Source organism: Olea europaea, chromosome 13 (genome assembly GCF_002742605.1).
Source record: "Olea europaea var. sylvestris chromosome 13, O_europaea_v1, whole genome shotgun sequence".
NCBI lineage: Eukaryota > Viridiplantae > Streptophyta > Magnoliopsida > Lamiales > Oleaceae > Olea > Olea europaea.
Genome location: NC_036249.1, coordinates 9,637,448 through 9,656,954, shown reverse-complemented (window position 1 = coordinate 9,656,954; position 19,507 = coordinate 9,637,448). Strand labels below are relative to the sequence as shown.

Here is a 19,507-nt window from a genome sequence, read left to right as displayed (position 1 = left end):
AACCTGTAGAAGTTAGATGATTGACTGTCAAAAAAATTACACAAGGAAAGATTTCAATCTTCGTACTAGCAATTGCTGTTCTCTAAAATTCTCTTCCATACACATTGACATTCAATCTTCATAAGTATTCATTTGAGGAAATTATAATAAAAGAAACATGTTACTGCAACCTAGTTCTTAAGCATCACTTACAGATAGCGATAGGTACAGCATATTATCAACCACATGTAGCACGAAAGTTGAACAACCAATTCAAAAGAATGAATGCCCATGCAAACCAGAAAAGAACCAAGAGAAAACATCTAAAATTGGAATGCATGAAGACAATTGCACAACAACCCAAACTTTATATAAATGGGATCACCTACATGAATTCTTTTTCACCACAAGGAAAACTTAAATTAACTAGATTCTTAGAAACCACCACAACTCATGTTGTTTTGGTATACCCTTCCCTCTTCTAACATCTTTGACAGAGATTGCATCACTCTTTTAACGGGAGCTTCTTTAGGACTACTCGATATGCATCTCAACTAGCCCAAGTTGTCCTCTTAATTAATCAAAGAATTTTTTTACAAAGAAAATTTACCTCGAGTTGATTCAGCATGTCAATTGCAGACTCTGTGTCACAGTTACTTGCTAAATAGACTTCAGAAAGGCAATCCTTAGCAATATCAGGAAATCTCATCTGAAGATAAGCCAAATCCATGTCAAATACTTCCTCAAGTGTAAACTGTTCAGCCATGACATTCTGATTATGTGACGATGAAGCATAGAGTTCACCACCACAATGGTCCTTCAGTTTAGAAAACTCAGCAGTTTGGAGAATATCAGTGCATTGGATGTAGTTTTGAGAAACATTTTGGTGCTGACCATGTATTAATGCATCCTCCGATTGATATCCGAACCAGACAGCCTCATTTCTACTGTTTGATTCTTTTGCAGAAAAACCAAAATCTTCTCCTTCATCAGCTGCCCCCCTTTGAGAAAATGGTATGTATGATGTTGCATTGGGATTTAATTTTAATGTTCTTGGCCTCATGGCTGCAGTACATAAAGAAATCGACGTTAAAAAACTACAAAAATTATGTCCACTCCATTAAGAGTATATAACAGAGTTTTGTTTAAAAAAAAAAAAAAAAAGCGTAGAGAAACTCGTGAACTCCCTTCTATACAAGGTCTTCAATTTATTAACTCCGCCAGGGCCAAGCCCAAAATAAATATATGGTGGCAAACATATGCATGGAAATGAATAACTCAGAACCTATTAATCAAAAAGGGAAATGAAAAACCATTTTTTCCTTTCCTTTTCTTTTTCCCAAGAAAAAATAAAAGTTGACCAGTCAACAAAATTATTTGTATCTATCATGTTTTCGCCTACTTGAATTAGAGATTCTGAATACCTCCAAAAATTTTAAAATTCAAGATCATTTATTTCATTTGTCAAAATGGTCACCAGTAGGCATGTTTTACCTTCTTACAATGTGGATGATATGTAAACACAATGAAAATCAGAATAAGAAAATTTTCAGGGAATATTTATCAAGAGTAATCTTATTCAGACTAAAGTTATATCAAGCTATTTGACAAACAGACTTCTAAAATTATTTTATTTATATGAATATCGGTGATAAAATATTTTCAGTATGCGAAGAGCAGATGCATGTGAAACACATCAGTATTCCAATGGCAATGGTATTAAGCTCTCGTTCGGCCCCTTTTAATTTCCATTCCATTACATTTCATTTTTTTCCCTTTTATTTTCAACCACACAATCTTCCATAAAATAATATTACACATAAATCGAAAAAAAAAATTCTTCTTTTTCAATCATTCATGTTTCAAAAAAATATTATTCCACTCATTTTCATTACCACAAAATGGGGGTCAAACAGGGGCTAATAGTGGTCCATCAATTATGTTATTGAGTTTTGATAAAACCTGGGAGTAATAAAATACTCAATGATTGTTGATTTTTAATTTAATTTAATTTTTTTAATTTTTCCCTCCCCTTCCCTTTCTTCTCTCTCTTTTCCCTCTTTGATCACATTCATACTTATATTAGAGACACTATTCATTACATATTTCACATTTTCACAACCTAATTTTCAATAAATGCCAATTCATAACCCATGTTAACGAACTTTTTAAATTCCCTTATCCAGTAAGCTTTTCCTATCCTAAGCAACACCACATATCATTTTAGAAATTCATGTTTCTCTTGAGCTCAAAACATTTTCTTTTTTTTTTTTTTTTTTTGGGACAGTTCTTGAGGTCAAGTCTTGTGACTTGAAGGGACTAGCAAAAATTAAGGCATCATACGACACTGAATATAAAGATTCAATTCTTCATCCTTTTAAAAAGAGTAAACTTCTCGCTGTTTTGGTTATATAGATAAATACAAAACATTATTTATGATTATATTCGTCATCACAACAAATTCTTAAATGCTGAGTGTCAAGAACTAAATGTAATGGCACAAATATGTGACATGCATGCAAGTTAACCATTCTACACCAACCAGAGATCAATTTGGTTGTCCAAATTCATTGTACCACGTGAACAGCTAACGTAGCACCTTAATTCTCCCTCCAAGTGGCATGAGTTAATAGGATTAGCTCGCGCGTGCTTATGGTGGGACTCTTGTACCCTTCTCTTTTGCCTCACTCTCTATAACTAAGCACTCCGGTTGAGGGCACAATTCTCTTGAATCTGTGCTAAAAAGAAGTGGAAGATGAGTGATACTGGATATAGCGGTGGATCAAGTCCGGATAACGGCAACGGCGCTGATAACAACCCAAATCGTGGCCAGGGTAGGCGCCGTGCGACGTTTGCCGCCACCAAGATGAAGCCGCCACAACGGGGAAAAGTTTTTAAAAAGATCTTTGCTGATTTGACTGGACATCCTGCTTCTCAGCCTGCACCCAATTGAGGTTCAATTAGTGGTGGCTAATATGTAAATAGTATGTGGCTTTTGCTTGTGGTTCTACTCTTCTAGAGGACTTTCATTGTTGCTCTGTTCGATCCAGTTATCAATAAATCTCAGTTCCTCTGTATCTGTTAACTGCATCTGTTGACAGTTATGTGGCTTTTGCTTATGGTATTAGTCTTCTAATGTGTGTTTGTCACCCATTATTTGGGAGAATCTTTATTTAACAGTGATTGATGTTGAAATATGTGGTTAAAAAAAAAAGTTTTTGATTTACCATAATATTATTTTAATGAAGAATAAGTGGCTTAAAATGAGTAGCGTGGGGAAAATAATAAGAGAAAATGGATCACAAACTGGGGCTTAATGTTAAATATTAATTAATGACTGTAATATGAATGAATTCTTGAGTTTTTAGCTTGCGTAGATTCAGAGATTTGAGTTATAGTCACTATCTGCTTAATTTATATTGTAACTTAATCATTAAGTTAGATTAGTTTAACTATAATAAGCAACTATATTTAGTAAATTATTTATCATAATTTGTAATGTTTTATTACATCTCACACTTTATTATGTAGTTCATTATGGTTTTATTTTATTTTATTACTATAAAAGGTCCCATTAGAATATTTTAGATCAAACTTGGCATAATTAATTAATTAATTATTGAGAATCTTTTCACAACTTAGTTTCTTCGAAAAACCTGAGGAAAAAGCTTTGATGAAATTTTTGGTTAAGAACTGAACTTCTCTATATGAGTTTTATTGTGGAATTTAATGAATGATTACTTTAACTGGGAATTTTTTAACTAAATTTACTTGGGTGCATATTTGGTAAAACTTTTATTTACTAAAATGTTGATCAGACTTCATTTTTGACATATTTCATTAATTCCTCAACTTTATTCACTTTTTTAACAAAATGATTATTGAGATTCACTTCGATTAGACAACGTTCTTTACATATTTTCGTGCCCTACTGATTTAAGAAAGAAAACCGTTTCAACATGTTATGTCATTGAATCGTGCTGCATTCCCAAGGCCTTATTAATCATTTAATTTTAATTTACTTTGGACTCATTACTCAACTTTACAAAATATTTTATTTGTAATTTGATAATATATATATATATATTTTTTTTGTATATGAAATAACTCAAAATTTAAGCTCATAATTAGGAATAAAATAAAGTTTGGAACCAATATGAAATTCATTGTAAGTTGAGTGACTAACAACAATTAAATCTTAGAAATATTTCATATACAAGAACGTATTTAAGACGTTTTCATGCTATTAAGATGCGTACAGGGAATTATTTACAGTATATGGTGACTTTTATATAATTAACTTTTAATAAATTATATTTCATTTATGAAAATCATAATTTTATCCTACAAGAAAAATAAATAAGAACGGACTGAGATCATAACTAACCTTATGGCTGCTAATGTATTAGTCCAAACATAAACATACACGGAGGAATTTAACTTTTCGTTTTCTGTTTTTTAAGCTTTGAAATTCAAATATAGTGGAAATTATAAATCCATATGTTAAGACTTGTGGTCCATCTTAAAAGCCAATCTTATTAAGAGGAGTAGTTCAAACTTTTATACGTTGCTTAATATTCGATGTGGGATTTATCCTTAACATGCTCTCATAAGATGCCGACTCATTTGAGCAAAAAACCTATCTTAAAATTCACGTGCTCATTTGTCAAATCTTAATCGGATCGAATTGCTTGTTGGAACTTAATAGGTCATGATACCATGTTATGACTTGGGCTTCCATCCTGAAATGTTAATCTTATTAAGAAATGTAGTCCAAACCCTTATATATTGGCTATATTTTCATCTCTATTCAACGTAAGATCTATCCCTAAACACTATGCACACTTTTGTGAACTTTTTCTTCGCCCACTCAAAAATATATTTAAGACTAAAAAATTACATCACAAACATAAAATAACAAATACAAATACGGATATGCACATATAAAACACAAATACTGACATCAGTATATATGCGCGATGCGTGTGTGCACATCCAAGAAGAAAATCAATGCCAACGATTATGTGATCAACTCCAATAATGCTAAATTCAGGAGTAAGAATGGGATACAATGAAAAAGATCACGACTACATCAAGAAATATTGAAGAAATCAAAAAAAAAGAAAAAAGAAAAAGAAAAAAAGATTCAATAAATCATCTCGAAATTTCTTAACTCTGGTATATCAGCGATAAATAAATTCCCTATATTCTTATGAGAAAGATATAGTTAAACTCACCAATGACACCGAATTTGATGGATGAGAACCCCCTAGATTTCGTAATTGCTTTAAAAGGGATTATTTTTACTGCATTGGAAGAGAAAAAAATTGGGAAATGAAAAACTAAGGGCGCGTTGCTATCTTTATAAAAGGGGAGCGAAAAAGAAAATTTTAAAAAGTTGTTTGCTGGAGAGTGACGTCATAAGACGTGCGGGTCCCATATGAATGGAACATTAAAATATTTGTGGAAAACTATCTATCTAGTAGTGCATAAAATTAAAATAATAATAATAATAATAAAACATTTTGATCCATCGAAATTTTCAAATTAGCTATTGCAAAGTCAAATTTGCATGGAAAAGATTTTTGTACTTTTTATGTTTTTGCAAGGTAGAGAATATGTTGCATAACACAGAATGGATAAACAAAAAACTTAAGCTTAGTGAGAAGTGCAGTATAACATGTTGATTGAAAGAGGTCTCAATTTGACACTAGAAGAATAACTTTGTTTGAGCCTCATTGTTTTGTGAACATGAGTTTTGTAATAGCGGTTTTTTAAAAGATTTGTAGTTAAAAAATAATTATAAGTTTTGTTTACTTGCAAAATTATTTTATTGGAAAAATATATAGTTGAAAATGATTTTTTTTTTTAAAAAAAAAAAAAAATAGGGCTCAAACATGAGATATGAATCATTGAGATCTACAGTACAATGAACCTCAAATATATTTTATGTTGATCTGTAGTCGAGTAATGATTAGAGTATAGTATTGTTTGCAATAGGGACGGATCTACTATGGGACAGTGGGATCATATGCTATCAAAATTTTCCCCAATTCTATTCATTAAACTTTGATATCATGGCACTTGATAATGAATTGGAGACCTACATAATTGATATGCGGTCTAGTGATGATTTTTTAGAAGTCAATGGAATTAGTTGTCTTGCAAAGAAATTGATTCAAACAAAAAGGAATGTTGTACATCCATTGGTGTATATGCTTGTGAAGATAATCTCAATTTTACCGGTTGTAACTGCAACTATTGAAAGAGCATTCTTAGTAATGAACATAGACAAAAAATCGTTTGCAAAATCAGATATGTTGTGATATCTGGATGAATGATAGCTTGTTTACATACATTGAAAATGATACATTTGATACTATTGCTATCGACAAAATCATCCAGCATTTTCCAAACATTAAGACTCGACAAGAGCAACTATGAAGACCTAAGTGTAAGTGTTATAAATTTTGCTTTTTTACAATTGATGAGAACCAACTTATAAGAAAGCAAAACATACTAATTTTTTTAAGGCCAACCTTGCAGTAGAAAAAGTACTTGGGGCAAATTCGACAGATTCAATTGAGTAATTGAGTTTCTTCTAATTTTACAAACACATGTTTGAATTTCCATTTAATCGAAGCATTTGATCCAGATAAATATATACTTTTCTCACACCTTTGATAATAGGCTTATATATTGAATCTATAAACAAGCTCATTCATTGAGCAAAGAACAACGAGGTATTTACAACAATTAAATTCAATGACCGCTCCCTATCGAGAGAAAAATCAGTGACTACATGCTAACAACACTTAAACCTGTCATTTACAGAAAATAAACTTGGGATTATTCCTCGAAGTAACATTTTGCTTTCTTGCAAGTAAATGTAGCCAAGCTAGTCTTGCGAGGACGTCGAGTATTCAAAGAGGAGGCGCTTGGACGGAGCAGATTGAAGGAGCACACGTAGACGACTTGTGAGCTGGTAGATCAAGGTCCACTGCATTGCCATCTCCGAATCCTTCATCTGCCTTACCACGGAGGCCTGTTTATGTAAAATAGAAGATGGTAAACTTCCTGAAGAGTAATTATGTGTACGTTCAAAATTTACACATTCAGAATATTTCGAGCATTTCCGGACAACTTAAATTTTCTCATTTTCAAGTTAAAAAAGTTACTCGTTTTAAAACCATTCCATTACTTTCAAAATACGCAACTTAATTTCACTTTCGCCTATAAACCTTATTAGTTTAAAACTTTCTTATTTACTTAAAAATGATTTCGCTTAGCCAAACATATTGTCTCGTGATCTCCCAAATGTATGGGAACGTAGTAGTCGAGAGAACTAAAATGAATTGATTACCATTGAAAAATAAATAATTGCAACTTTTCCACTGAAAAAGGGAAAATCAAGAACCTGAAGACGTTTTCCAAGCTGAACTTCCACTTCTGTTCCGAATGATATGTTGTTGGCTAGAGACTTGAGAGGATCGATGGAAGGATCAACAGAAAGTAAACTTGGGATCTGAGGAGCATAAACAAGCCTCCACCTTGCTTGTCCAAATTCTCCCTTGCCTTCTATCCTTGGCATCAAGGTCTCAAGTGTAGCAGTGGCAAGCTTCTTAAATGCAAGCTGGCCATCACCTTCTAGTATGGATTCAGCTAACTGACTCTCAAAGACTCTAGCTGCCTGTAAAGTTATAAACCAAAAGTGAGATACGACAACTTCAAGTTTGCCCACACAAATCAAGGAATTTATAGAACCATTTTTATCTGAAATCATTATCATGTAGTCTTGAACTCCATTATCTAAAAAGCTTAAGGTGTTATAGATGATGCGTAAACCAGATTCAATTTTTTGCTCAAAGGGCTGACACGTGCACAATTCACATTAAAAAGTAGTTGAGAATTGAGCCTAAGATCTTTGCATGTTGTAACATGGTAAATCACCTAATCTAAAAGCTCATAATTTTGGAGCAGGGACATTTATTTATTTAAATTGCATTCAACGTGTGGAATATATACTATAACCCATCACACATCCAGGGTAAAATCCTGAAGGTAATGAATGATATTATGCACGTGGAAAAAAGCAGTGTCACCAAAAATGTGTATATAGGTGAATCAGCCGTACAAGTACTCTCAAGTACATAGCATGCCAAACTTGTTATTGTTTCCTTTGTAACAGACGTTACAGACCACAATAAAAACTTGTAGATTTATGGTGAGCTTAGAAGAGCTGTTAGAAGAAATCCAAGGCAAGTTGTTTCTATAATAATGCCTAAACATGCAGTTCATCTTATGTAAGTAAGACGTGAACTTATTCCATCAGGACTACAATTGTTTAGTTTGACTTGACTGCAGCAATATCACTCAGCTAACAGCCAACGATATTAAGTGCTTGTTTGGTAGGGATTTTGTTAATTGATTTTTTGATCGTTAGAGATAAGGTGGGTCCTACTTGTGAGAGAAGAATTCAAAAATGACGGTTGGAATAGTGAAATAACGGTAAAAAAATTGATTTTAATTGGCTTTTAATCCTACCAAACATGCTCAAAACTTGTTCCCTTCTACTAACTTACAGCACTAAAACATTGTAAATTTCAATAAACATTTACTATCTCACTTGCATTGATGACCCCATATTTCAAATAGACCAACCAAAATTGTTGGTCTCTCGTGATTTGTCCTAGCCCCCCCATATATATTACACACATTACATAAGTAAAATACTACATCCTGAATTTACTAGCTTCATTAACTTTAGGAGATTCTAGCATTAAAGGTTACCTCAGTAGGTGAAAGGACGTCTTGCTCCACAGAACGTGTTGAAGTCACCACCAATTTCTCCTGCCATTTACTAGCCCGACTTTGAATCCTAAATTGCCATTCTGATCCAACCAGAGCTAAATCTAGCATAGGATCAAGTCCATTTTCAGGCTCAAATTTTGCTATATTCAGATGCTCTCTCTTAAGCCGCACCTGCATTTTAGATGAATGACAGTATTACAGCAGAGAATGAATACTACGTCAGGATCTCAATCTAACATAAGCATGCAAAGCTCACCTGTGTAGCAACGAGATTTATATCACCATTCTCGAATGCTAGAATGCCTTTAGGTTTTATCAATTTGGGATGAGCCAGGCCATTTAATTCCAGTTCTCCACTAACAGCAAAATTGAGGATCAAAGGATAAACTATCCTTAATTCAGGCCCGAGAACAATCCTTAAGTCTGTAAGGTGGACATCTAATTTTGGCTTACTAGTTGCCTGCAGCAACTCCTTTGCATCATCTTGGTCACCTGTAAGGATCAATTCAACATACCATCATATCTTCAAATACTTATGAACAGATAATAACTTAATGAATACTAATTATTTATACAATAATAAACTAAAGTTGCAGCTCTTCTTTTGGTGTGTTTGTGTGTTTGTCCTTGGGAGGTTCATAGAAAGTCAAAGTTCGCATAATTACTGTAAATAGCTTTATCAATGAGACCATAGCAGGATTTTGGTGTGGAAGTGAACTATCAAATTCTATCACAAGCAAGGATAGCAACCAGCATTGAACTGTGGAAGGGAAAATATACTGTGCAGATTACCTGAAGAACACACGACTTACTAGACATAGACATGCAAATTCTTAACAAATGTGTGTATACTCATCTTACAGAAAAATCTAGACATAGAATTGAGCTTCAGTTACAAATAATATCTCAGCTCCGAACTCGTGTGAAATTGAGAATTTAATATACTAGACCATGGTTGAGGTATTATGGAGAACTACAAAGATAGTCATATTGAATTCTGGAGAGGGCAATTAAATTGATTCTCGCTGTGAAATGCTTTACTGCTATTGTGGTCCATTAGATGAAAGAGAATCCAGTGAGTAGGACTAGATCAGTTTTCCCCCAAAAATAGTGAGATCAATTGCAAATGCATCTTGCATGGTTTCTTATTCATGCCATGATGTTTTTTAACATGTTTTAATGGAGACATCAATCATGGAAGGCAAGCATCCATATTCAAATTAAAAGCCTCACATTAGTTCTATTATTTCAAGAAGACGGTCTCAGGAACTGTGCCCCCCCCCCCCCCCCCCCCCCCCCCCCCCCCCCCCCCCCGCCGGGGGGTAAGTGACCAAATACCAATCCTCACAAGAAGAGGAGATTGGAAAGAATTTTAGCTCCCACAAATAATCCCATTCTATGTAGCACGGATACTCTAACTAGGGTAGAGTGTCCGTGTCGGACACGTGTTGATACTGACACTTTTCGACACTCTACAATAATCATTTTTCTTTCTTACTGTAGTTATTACGTATTTTTAATTCAAAGTTATTAGTAAATATATTTAAAAAATTTCAACAAAAAAAATCAATAATATGTATAAAACTAGATTTAAACTATATAAATAAAGAATTTTAAAAAATTTAATGAACGTGTCGACAACATGTCGTGTCGGTACTTTTTTGAAAAATCAGGAGTCGACGTATCCGACACGTATCGTGTCGGACAAACGTGTCCGTGTCGTGTCGGTGCACCATAGATCCCGTTCTATGGTTACAGACTTCCTTTCACAAACATTAGTTGTAGGTCCTGCACTCCCATCTTCATTTTGCCCTTTTCTCAGATCTATCTCTTGTTCCAGGTTTTCATCCTAATTGCAATTTTCCCAAAATCATGCAAGGAATGAACTAACATCAAATTCTCACCGCCAAAATCCCAATCACCAAAATCTTCAAGATTTTTCTCAACCACAAAAATCATGATCCTCTGTAAGCTTTTGTTTCCTAACAGAACTTATTACTGCACAAATAAGAAAAAAATTGAGGCTAGAGTTTCTATTATTCTCAAACTTACCAGATGGTTGATGGAACAGGATATTTGACGTAGCAGGTATTAGATTGAGAAAGCGTGAAACATACTTCGATGCAGCTATCCGGCTGTAACTACCACCTGGCAGCTTTGGTCGATTTGATATGTCTCTAGGGAAGGGAGCAGTTCCACTACCCCTGTCATGTGGTAGATAAGCTTCTCCGTGGCTAATCTTTATATTTCCAGATATGTTTGGTTGCGTTATGGATCCAGTAATTTGCAACTGGGTATCAACCTGACCGCTGTAATATTATCATTTGTCAAGATTCAATGAGATGATGATTTTAAGAAGAGACTCATTCAGACTTTTCCCTCAAAAGCAAGAGAGGAAAACGATTTTTTTCTCATTCACTAGGAACATAAGATACCTCAGGATATTCCTTGCACGAACTTCTAAAACCTCGCATTTCAAGTCAAGTTTGTCGCTAAGAGATGCCTCACTCGTCCTGAGGGGCAGATTCCCTTTCACATACAGTCTTCCTTTTCGGCTTATTCTACCTTCCAGCGAACTGATGCACAGCCTATTTGAATTCACAAGAACCGTGCCTCCAAAGTTGGTAAGTGGTTTCCAAAGCACAGGTGAAGATACTGTTGCCCTGTGGAAAGATGCAGACCCATCAAGCACAGGTTGTTCAACAGTCCCCCTTACCTAAACATTCAAACAAATTACATAGGTCAACATCAAACTATGGTGGTGGTTCGTCTGTGTCTGTGTTGCAGGTGTGGGCACTGGGCAGGGGTGGGGGTGAGTCTTTAGAAAGAATTTTCTATTTCTCTCCCCTCCTCTGCAAACAAAATTTAAGATTAAGAGCGTGTTTCGGCTGTGCTTAAAAGTATATAAAAGTTACCTTAAGTTACTTATTTACCAAACTTAGTTTGCAAAGTTGCTTTTTTCACTAATAAAACTTACTTTTCTAGAGTAAGTCTTAACTTAAAGAAATGTAACTTTTAAGCACAGCCAAACATGCATAAGTCAAAGAAAGTTACCTGAAGTATAATTTCAGCATTGCCATGGAGCCATTTAGCATAAGGAGATAGTGCAGTTAGCAACATCATGCCACCATCTTTAATATCAGCATCGATTCTAACTTCTCCTACATCCAGTATGTTCCAGTTCAGACCTCTAAGGTTTTCTGCCATCTGAGTGTCCCAAACCTCTTGATTTATTTCTCTGGGCCCCTTCCGATCAGTAGCTTCATCTGTAGATGCTTTACTTGTCTCTGTGCCCCAACCACGAACCCATGCTCCATCATTTTTATCACTTTCTGTGTTTTCTTCCTCTGAAACATTATTTTGCACAAATGTTACAGGAATACTTCCTTGAATATGTACATGACCATTCTGAACTATGGGTTCAAATTTTGCATTGAATAGGAAACGGCTGGTTGAGGTCAGAGAAGCAACAATTTCTGCCCTCCCAAGATCGACTCCTCCGATTGCTCCATCCAGGAGCCTTACTTGAACATCGCATTCAGGTTTAGCTAGATTCCCTCTAAGATCCCCTTCCATATGCAGTATGCCTTTTATTGGTGCCAAAAGTTGACGCAAAGAATGAACAGTATCAGTGGCTGAAGTTTCAATAACCTGAACCACTGTAGGAACTAAACCAACAGGAAAGTTCAGAACAGCAAAATGCAAATTTGTTTTCGGCCCTAATAACGTCCCATCTGCATGGATTGTAGCATTTTCCCTTTGGATAAAGATTTTTTCAAGGCGCAAACCATCATTGTTGCTGTATGCTCCAGCTGCTAAAACACGCTGGGTCTTATATGCTCCCCACTCCCATTCCTCCCCATTAAAATCAAATTCAGCCTAATGAATACACAAAACAAGAAAGCTACCTATCAGAGGGCAAAGGTTGCATGTGTCGAAAGTAAACAAACTGTGAGATAACATTTCAGTTTAGTCAGCAATGCTCTTATTGGTAAATGATGCTTTAAACAGAAATAAGGGCACCCAAGGAATCCATTTATATACAAGTAAATGTAAATGCTTCAAGCATAATATGCGTAATTGTACACTGAAATTTTTTTGAATACTCATTGTGTTATGATAAAAATAAAATTCAAATGAATCTGAGGTCTCCTTAAACAATTATAGAAACTCGTGAATGAGTTTACTCTACTTAAGGTTCTTATGCAAGTAGGAATCAGAAAGATGATGTCCCTTGTCCGACAAGTAAATTGATAGAATCATTCTAATGGATAACAAAGAGTTGGTATCATCATAACTTTCATCTTTGAGTACTCCAAACGATCATTGTGACAGGTGCAGAAATGTTTACCATCGTGTCTCCATTGCCTCCTCCACTTGCATCCAGAGAGCCCCACCAGGAACCTTTAAGCTCAGCTAGACCTGGAAGATTGAACTCGTCAAGGACAACTTCATCTGATGCAGTACAATGACCCCGAACTTCCTACATATTTGAACACAAGTAGGAAAATATCAAGGAGATATAACAAGAAAAATTCATAAATAACAAGGATAGAGAGCTCCTTAATGCACCACTAAGTAAATTTATCACATAGAACCTCCACACCTGAAAAACGGAAAATTTTATGGTACCAGGAAGTACCTCAAGTAGTTTTTGTAGGTCTTCAGCACACAATCCCACAGATTGCAAACTTTGCATGAAAAAGTCCTGCAAGTGAGCAGAGATAACCACACAATTAAAATCTATAACACAAATGCGTTTCCCTGCAGTGAATGCTAAAAGTGGGCATCAAGGAAATGGAAGCTAGGACACCACAATTCACTGATATATATATATATATATATATATATATATATATAGAACCCTTTTTTTCCTTAAAAAGGAGAAATATAAGAAAGAAAGAAATATTAACTGTACATAGAACAAGACCTAGTTCCTAACCAAGAAATTTTGCAACTTCAGCTCACATAAAACAGGAAGAAAAGCAGATAGGAAAAATGCTACAGATAACTGCTCAATCAGGCAGCAGAACACGAAAGTTACTCTTTCCCAGGATCTGTAGTACATTCAAACAGAAGATGATCATGCATTACACCAAGAATCAAATTATAAAGTATCTCTCGAGTCGATTCTTTGGTCATTATCTCCGCATCTTCCAAAAATCAACAACAATAGGAAAACAAAAAATCTATGAAGTTGCTGCTAAAAGCCAATAATTCCACTAGCAAGCCTTGCAGCATAACCTAAGCATCTGTACATAGTATCGAGCCAGGAACTCTGTCTTTCCTCTCTAACAATGACTATACTGTCACTATTCTTCCGAGCCAGAATGTTGAGAAGTGTAATCTCTCAGACAAGTATTACATTTGGACAACTGCATACATACGCAATATCACTTTTCTCATTCTTAAAGATTAATGCGTTTATAACTGCAAACAATACCCTCCTCAACACGGTAAATATAAAGCCCGAAGAAATTATTAACTAGATGACACATAACCTGAAAATAATATAGCCAGAGAATTCTTCAAAATTCACACTGCGTAAACATTTATTACAACTAATGCCACCTCACCTTTTCTGTAAATAAAAAGTATTAAAAAATGATTTCCCAGTAAAAACACCGTGGAAGACGAAATTCAAATAAATAGATGTGTCCCTCTCTAATAGCTTAAACTTTTACCCGAGATGATTCAACACTATATATTACAGTCCATTAGTTCATGCACTCGCACATGTTTCCAAGATATGGGAAAGAGAAATTCCTCTTCTGGGAAGTAATAGTAGCAAAACCCATAACAGTGGTCCAGTATGCATTAATAAGCCATTCACATTTAACACTCGATATATTTCAGCCATCACATATAAGTAGATCATAACCTTCGATCTGGATTGAACAGCAGGGTCAGAACTTCGAGAAAGCAGCCTTGCAAGTGGAAGCATCTCAGCAATCTCAGCTTTAGGGACCTCAAGTCTCATTCTCCATCGGCCCATTGAAGATATCATACTACCCAGATGACCAGTTATTACTTTCTGAAACAGATTACCTTTTTCTTTGCCAGCAGGGTTTCGATCACGGGAGCCAGGCAATACATACTCCCCTTGCAGTTCATATTTGCTCGTACTTTGTTCCAAAACAGCTTTTTCGAGAGTGATCTACACCATGAAGTAGTTTGCAGCAAGGTTAATTTGTTATTGGAAAATTGTCATAGTCCTAGAACTAAGCTTAGAAGAAGGCAGATACTATAGAACACAAAACAATTATAGCTTTGGTACTCACCACGTCCCCACTCCACCTAGCAGCCACATCTAAAGCTTCACCCAACACACCACTGAATTTTGGCCGTAGGACAGATAATGCACCATGACCCCTTCTTTTTTGAAAGTTCAGCTGAAGTTCTGCCTGAAAAAGAAAAAGAGGAGTCTTTTTTATATAGAAATATCATTGCGCATTCATAGTTCATTATCTTCTTAGGAAAAAATGTACTTTTTATCTCCTCATTTTCTTAATCAATTGAAAAATACCTTAAAGATTCCCTATATATCAAAATTATACTAAACAAAATAGATAAGGCTAGTTTAAGTCAAACAGATCCCACAAATACACACTATTCAAAAGGTCTTGAAGCATATTAAATATGTGTCCATGTCTTAAGGATTCTGCTTTGATGACAGGAATGAACAACACCTACCAATCTCTAGTCACTCTCAGAGATCCTGCTCAATAGGGTCTCATTTTAGTTCAAATTCAACCAAATAGATGATTTAGTTTGATAAGGAAATTCAAATAGGCCTATTAAAGTAAAAAGAACTTTGCAATCAACACAAAGGTAGAACCTGATAACTGACCAAACAAGTCATCAGAACATCTCCTAAGTCAGTAGCAACAAAATAAAGTTGAATAGTTTAAGTGAAAGTTTACCCTTGAAATTGCTCCACGAAGCGAAGCTATTTCCAGTTCATCCAGTGGCAAATGGCGTACCTATGGCATGTGATATTAAACCATTGTAACAATCCTGAGAGAAAAAGCTTATAAAACGGAAGAACTAGAAGATGTAAAAGCCAGTTACACGTTTGAAGCATATTTTTTTATAGGTATAATCGTATAATTTTTCTAGCTTTTTATTTCAACCTCATTTGTAATGGAAGTAGTATTTCCAATTTTTTGGCTTTTATAATCCTCTCTCCCTCTCCTCTTGATGTATCTTTATGGTAGTGTCAATTAGATGAGTAATTAACGCATAGTTGTAATTGGTAGAAAATTGCTTAGTTTCCATTTGTGTACAGTGATAGCTAACATTCAGCCGTGTAATTTGCCTTATTATTCCTATATATACAAAGGAACCCTCACAATGAGGATTATCGAGTCAAAGGATAAATTGAATACCTTGACATGGTATCACAGCCATAATTTTGAATTTCTTCGTGGTTTCTCGTGCGATAGAGTAGGTCTTCGGTGGTGTCGGAATTTTCCGACTGCGATAGAGTCGGTCTTCGGTGGTGTCGGAATTTTCCGACCTCTTGAGTGCTGTCGGCGTCTTCGGTGGTGACTGGCGACGTCTTCTTTGAGTTCTGTCAAGACTCTTCATTTGGGTCCTACGTGGTGTCCGATTTTTTGGACTTCTTTGGTGCTGCCGGCGTCTCCTGTGGTGGCTCCCGTGGTGGCTGAGACCGTGCGGTGAACGTGGAGGCCGAGATTGGTGCGGTGAATGTGGAGGCAGAGACTTGTATTGGTGCGGTGAACGTGAGGCCGAGACTTGTGAACCCGACGTGAATTAGAGGTTTGATATTAACCTCTGTTTATTGGGCTAAGTAATTCATTGTTTAATTGGGGTGTTAAAGTTTACTTAGACAATTTATCCATTGTTTAATTTGGGTCTTAAAATTTACTTGGGCTCAGTTTGTATTGGGCTTTCTACTGGACTTTGATTTTGCTGAATTTATATTGGTTTCTTTTGTTTTTAACTACGTACATCATGTCAACCAACATGTCTGAAACTCTCGGTGTGCGATTCACGGGTAAAAATTATTCTACATGGGAATTTCAATTTCGATTATTCGTTATGGGAAAAGAATTATGGGGTCACATTGATGGAAGTGACCCAGCTCCTACTGAGAATATTCAATTGGGCAAATGGAAAGTGAAAGATGCTAGGGTTATGACATGGATTTTAGGATCTGTTGATCCTATGATTGTACTAAATCTAAGACCTTATAAGACTGCTAAAGAGATGTGGGAGTATTTAAAAAAGGTCTACAATCAAGACAATACAGCTAGACGATTTCAATTGGAATATGAAATTGCAAATTACACTCAGGCCAATCTCAACATCCAGGATTACTTCTCTGGGTTTCAAAGCTTATGGGGTGAATTTGCTAATATTATCTATGCTAAAGTACCAGTTGAATCTCTTGCTGCCGTTCAAACTGTACACGAGCAAAGCAAGCGAGACCAGTTTCTAATGAAGTTACGTCCAGAATATGAGGCAATTCGCTCAAATCTAATGAATCGTGATCCGTCCCCTTCTTTGGATGTTTGTTTTGGGGAGTTACTTCGTGAAGAGCAGCGTCTTACAACACAGGCCACTATTCAACATCAACATATGACCTCAGATGCTGTTGCTTATGTAGCTCATGGCAAAAACAAATGGAGAGACATGAGAAAGATTCAATGCTTCAGTTGCAAGGACTATGGGCATATTGCTACTCATTGTACCAAAAAGTACTGCAATTATTGCAAGAAGTCGGGACACATTATCAAAGACTGTCCTACTCGACCTCAAAATCGTCAAGCTAATGCATATCAGGCTACTATCAGGCCACCAACTTCTGAGACATCATCTACTGCTGCCCAATCTGCTCTTACTCCTGAAATGGTGCAACAAATGATTGCGTCAGCTTTTGCTGCCTTGGGATTTCAAGGTAAACATAATACTTCATCTCATTCTTGGCTAGTTGATTCTGGTGCCTCAAATCATATGACCAGTTCCTCTGAAGGTCTTTATGATATTCGCCCATATCAAGGCTCATCTCATATTCAAACAGCTAATGGGAGTTATTTCGCTATTAATGCTGTTGGTAACATTAATTCTGCTTTTCGAGAAATTTTTATATCTCCGGGTTTATCTACAAATCTGATTTCAGTTGGTCAATTAGTTGATAACAATTATGATGTCCATTTTTCTCGTGATGGTGTTCTTGTGCAGGATCAGGTGTCGGGCAAGATACTAGCGAAGGGGCCTAAAATTGGACGATTGTTTCCATTACATTTTTCTATTCCTAGTTGCTTATCTTTGGCTTGTATAACTGTTAACAATAAAAGTGAAGTTTGGCACAAACGTTTGGGACATCCAAACTCCACTATCCTGTCTCATTTGTTAAACTCTGGTTTGTTGGGTAATAAAAATAATTCTTCTCATAATTTGTGTTTTGATTGTTCTACATGCAAATTGGGAAAGAGTAAGACTCTTCCTTTTCCTTCTCACAGTAGTCGTGCCAAAAAGAGCTTTGATATTGTGCATAGTGATGTTTGGGGCGTTTCACCTATCACCTCTCATGCCCAGTATAAATATTTCGTGACTTTTATTGATGATTATAGCCGATACACATGGATCTATTTTCTCCGTCTTAAATCTGAAGTACTTTCAGTTTTTCAGACCTTTGTGACATATGTTGTTTCAGTTTTTCAGACCTTTGTGACATATGTTGAGACCCAATTCTCTGCCAGTATTAAAATTTTACGATCTGATTCAGGTGGAGAACATATGTCCCATGAGTTTCATGATTTCTTAAAACAAAAAGGGATTTTGTCTCAACGATCATGCCCTTATACCCCTCAACAAAATGGGATGGCAGAACGAAAAAATCGTCATGTACTGGATGTTGTTCGTACATTATTACTTGATTCCCATGTTCCTTCAAAATTCTGGGTTGAAGCAGTGTCCACTGCAGTTTATTTAATCAATAGATTGCCTTCCCAAAGTCTACGCTTTGACTCTCCATATTATCGCCTTCATAATCAACATCCTACTTATCATGACCTACATACTTTTGGGTGCATTTGTTTTGTTCATTTACCTTCTCATGAACGACACAAGCTTTCTGCACAATCTGTTAAGTGTGCTTTTATGGGCTACAGTGTTTCGCACAAAGGATATGTTTGCTATGATCCATGTTCTAACAGATTTCGCATTTCTCGTAATGTTGTTTTCTTTGAGCAACAATCTTTCTTTCATACTCATGCTCAACATTTACCTGAAATTAGTATTCTCCCATGCTTTGGTGATTTGACTTCTCATCCTGAAAGATTCAAGCCCGGACTCGTGTATGAGAGACGTCAACCAAATAGGCCTCTTCCTGAAGTTGACCTCACATCTGATCTTGTCCAACCCCACTCTTCTGAGCCTGAGTTGGCATCGGATACTAATGTACCTCCTGAACCGGGTCCTCGACGATCTACCCGTATTTCTCGCCCGCCTGATAGATATGGTTCTTTTCATTCATTTGCCACTACACTGACATCTATACCCCCTAGTTATTCAGAAGCAGCTAAACATGAATGGTGGCGGAAGGCTATGGATGAAGAACTTCAAGCACTTCAGGATAATCATACTTGGGATGTTGTTCCTTATCCACCCAATGTCAAGGCTATTGGTTGTAAGTGGGTATATTCTATTAAGCTTCGTTCTGATGGAACTCTGGATCGTTATAAAGCTC

At 35.8% G+C, this 19,507-nt stretch overlaps 1 protein-coding gene across 3 annotated transcripts in view; it reads right to left on the bottom strand.

Annotated features, from left to right (window-relative positions):
* Nucleotides 1–6,624: 6,624 nt before the first annotated feature.
* Nucleotides 6,625–19,507, bottom strand: part of LOC111407541 — a 30,639-nt gene continuing 17,756 nt past the window's right edge. For 2 of the 3 annotated variants that reach the window (XM_023037098.1, XM_023037099.1), the window contains exons 13-24: nucleotides 15,714–15,773; nucleotides 15,072–15,194; nucleotides 14,672–14,947; nucleotides 13,433–13,498; nucleotides 13,142–13,273; nucleotides 11,845–12,669; nucleotides 11,226–11,506; nucleotides 10,843–11,099; nucleotides 9,047–9,282; nucleotides 8,770–8,961; nucleotides 7,397–7,669; nucleotides 6,625–7,024 (exon numbers count right to left, since the gene is read on the bottom strand). In XM_023037098.1, coding sequence (XP_022892866.1) covers nucleotides 6,878–7,024; nucleotides 7,397–7,669; nucleotides 8,770–8,961; nucleotides 9,047–9,282; nucleotides 10,843–11,099; nucleotides 11,226–11,506; nucleotides 11,845–12,669; nucleotides 13,142–13,273; nucleotides 13,433–13,498; nucleotides 14,672–14,947; nucleotides 15,072–15,194; nucleotides 15,714–15,773 — 2,868 coding nt within the window. In that variant the 3' untranslated portion in view covers nucleotides 6,625–6,877. Of the gene's footprint in view, nucleotides 7,025–7,396; nucleotides 7,670–8,769; nucleotides 8,962–9,046; nucleotides 9,283–10,842; nucleotides 11,100–11,225; nucleotides 11,507–11,844; nucleotides 12,670–13,141; nucleotides 13,274–13,432; nucleotides 13,499–14,671; nucleotides 14,948–15,071; nucleotides 15,195–15,713; nucleotides 15,774–19,507 lie in introns of those variants that run through there. The other variant, XR_002705126.1, reaches the window with a different exon arrangement.